The sequence below is a fragment of the Pinus tabuliformis genome, chromosome 1_1 (genome assembly GCF_031772625.1).
Source record: "Pinus tabuliformis cultivar Carrire ecotype Pingquan chromosome 1_1, CPIR1, whole genome shotgun sequence".
Lineage (NCBI taxonomy): Eukaryota > Viridiplantae > Streptophyta > Pinopsida > Pinales > Pinaceae > Pinus > Pinus tabuliformis.
The window spans coordinates 707,848,927-707,851,995 of NC_142297.1; the positions used below are offsets into that span (position 1 = coordinate 707,848,927).

General features: G+C 36.1%; 1 protein-coding gene across 1 annotated transcript; it reads right to left on the minus strand.

Annotated features, from left to right (window-relative positions):
- Positions 1-274: 274 nt before the first annotated feature.
- Positions 275-2,761, minus strand: LOC149215479 (uncharacterized). Its single transcript, XM_089391091.1, has 4 exons — positions 2,074-2,761; positions 1,068-1,165; positions 829-953; positions 275-686 (listed from the first exon to the last, which is right to left on the minus strand). Exons 1-4 carry the CDS (start codon positions 2,354-2,356, stop codon positions 497-499), a joined length of 696 nt encoding a protein of 231 aa, XP_089247217.1. The 5' UTR covers positions 2,357-2,761; the 3' UTR covers positions 275-496.
- Positions 2,762-3,069: the final 308 nt, after the last annotated feature.

Here is a 3,069-nt window from a genome sequence, read left to right on the forward strand (position 1 = left end):
TATATTATTTAATTTTTTATTGTTATAAATTTATATATATATAGATATATAAATTTACAAAATTTTGGAAATACGTATTTTTTAATAAAAAATAAATAAATAACAATAATTTTATTTATCAAATTATTTAACATCATTTTCTATTTTTATGTGAATAATTAACACTTGTATGTGTGCAAAATGCTCCTAAAATATAAGTATTTGAACATCCTTAACCATAAGAGCATTCACTTGAATTGACAATTAAGTTTTTTAAGATTATGAAACAGAGCAATGGAAAATTAAGTTAAAGTCACAATTAAACTTTTTAAGATTGTGAACAAAGAACAATGGACTTGATGTACAAAAGACCATGCTTCAAGGACATGATACAAGATTTCCTATGTTCCATGGACCACCTAATTAACCTCTACAATGGCATGGTAAAGCCCCCTAAATTCTATAGTTACAATAGCCCTTATTATGGTGGAGATCATTGAGTCTGTTTGAAGAAAACCTAAGCCAGAAGCCAGAAATTCTTCTGTCTCTTGGTACTGATCAGATAACCTCCCATTCTTCGGCTTTTCGTTCTCACTGCAACACTAAGGCACTCTGAATTTTGAATACAGTATTCCACCATTGCTGCTGCTGCTGACGAATCCTGTGACCTAATAGTCCACCTTTTTTCTGACCATATAGCTCGTAGTCTGCACATAATCTCAAATATATCAGCAATTACATGATCAGTCAATCATATATTGTATTAATCATACTATATTGCCTTACTGCAAATATAATTAATGGTACAGAATTTTCTGCATTTAGCAACATGAATTTCTGTTTCATTACTTGCACAGTAAGGGTGGTTTGGGCTGCCCTAAAACCAGAAGAGAAACCGAATGCTTCTTGGCTTGCTGAAGTATTGTTGGACCTTTGTCCTTAAATCCTTCTACAATCATCACTTCGACCTCCACCTGTTTGCAGAATTCAGCTCTCAACAAAACTTTGGAAGTAACACAAATATTGTGATATTCATCTAACTGGGGAAAACAAATGATGATAAGCACGGTTTCACAGCATGAATTTACCTCTGGTCTTCGCTGTATGCAAAGGGATTTCAAAGAGTTCAGAAAATTAGAATCTTTGGGGTTGAGATGACGTTTGCTGGAAAAAGGAGATTCAATCCCTGCACTCCAAAAAATTTGCACCAATGTAATCGTTTAGACATACCAAGACTGAAGTATAAATGAAACCAGAAGCTATACTTTCTATTTAGCTCAATGGTGTTTGATGGCTTTCAATAAAATTATTTTATTCAGTGCCTTGAATTCATAATTCCACATAGAAGTTCAAACCAGAAGCTATACTTTCTATTTAGCTCAATGGTGTTTGATGGCTTTCAATAAAATTATTTTATTCAGTGCCTTGAATTCATAATTCCACATAGAAGTTGTTAGCTGGTTCATTTTCCTGTTAGAACACGGTGAGATAATTGCAAATCAATTCCAAACACCAAAACCCCAGAGGCAGGAGTTAGTGATGGGACTTGCTCTCATATTGCTTGTATCCTCTTACACTACCGGCGTATGTATGGGTGACGCCTCCAGAGATTTGAACACGAGTGAGACTACTGCAAATAGATTCCAAACACCAAAACTCCAAAGTTGTTCTGGTAAACCTGATTTGCTCAAATTACCAGTGCTTTGAGGTCCCAGTAGGGTGGGGATAAGGATAAAACATGAAACATGACTGTGGGTTATCTAAAGAACCTTAATACAAATCTATTATGTTTAACATACAATTTTAAGATGTTGCAGACATTACAAGAAACCCTTTTCAATTCAGGTTAGATATACATCTGGAAGATGGAAGGCTCAGACAGGCAATGTTGAAACTCAAGATATCCACCCGCATGCTTAACGAAATCCAGCAACAACTCAGATGTGCAGACACATTTAGATGATGATAAAGATAAGTTCACAGGATTTGAAACCAGAAAAAATACAGAACAATCCATTTATGAAGCAAAGTAAATAATATAAATAGGTCTTTAAAAACTGTATAGAATCTTCATGTATAAAACCCTAGGCCTACCTTTCTTTGGAGAACCTGGAGGCAGTGGGGCTACATGTAAAAGTATAAGCCTGTCATGCTTAAGTAGAGCATGAGAAAGAACCCAAAGCAGAGCTCTCTTGGCCTCTCTTGTGGAGTCTACCACCACCATGACTTTTCTGACCATGGTGGAACAATCTTCACCTATATAAGGATTAATCTCCTCAATCATGTTACTGCAATGTAAATTAGCCCCTGCACTCATGGATTTTACTGTGGTAGGAGATGCAGCATTCAAGCCACGGCAGAAACGTCTGCTCCCCATGTTTTTCTTCAATACTAGTGGTTGCAGCCAAAGCCTCAATCTGATCCACAAATCTCAGTTATTAGCAATGGCCTCCCAGAGAAATTATGACCATCAGAAGAAACACAGGCACCCTACATAGCATTTTGTGTGTATCAGAAACCCTTAATATATTTCACAATTCCTTCACAGGTATTCACACAATTATCAAATCTGACCACTCAGCTTTTTTCATGTTCTGTCATGATTATATATCAAATTCCACAATGTACTTGTGCCTTGGATTCTGCGATGGATCATGCCATGACCCACAATTATTTTTTTTGATGGTCAATTATCACAGCGTACTTGATAAACGTTCGGCGAGAAAACTGTGCAACGCTTGCAGAATATGAAACATTAGATTCTTCAGGAATAACCAGCTTGTACACAGTGCCTTGTATTACATTGCTGTTATTTTATTTTCAAAATATTTAAAAATAACGCACAGGAGAAGAATCAAACAATTGACTTCTAAAACTTCCCGCCATATAAAGTTCCTGCTCAGTCCACCTCTAGCACTGCCTGCCCCATAGGTTCCCTGGCTAGGCAACAATGTGGGGAAAACTCTTTTCTATTTTGGTACTTAGCTGGACCTTAGTACGTGCGTAGATATGGGAAAATATATATTAAAAACAAAAATCATTAGGCATTTGATGGAGAATATTTGGACGTTCAAGGTCCACGTACCAATC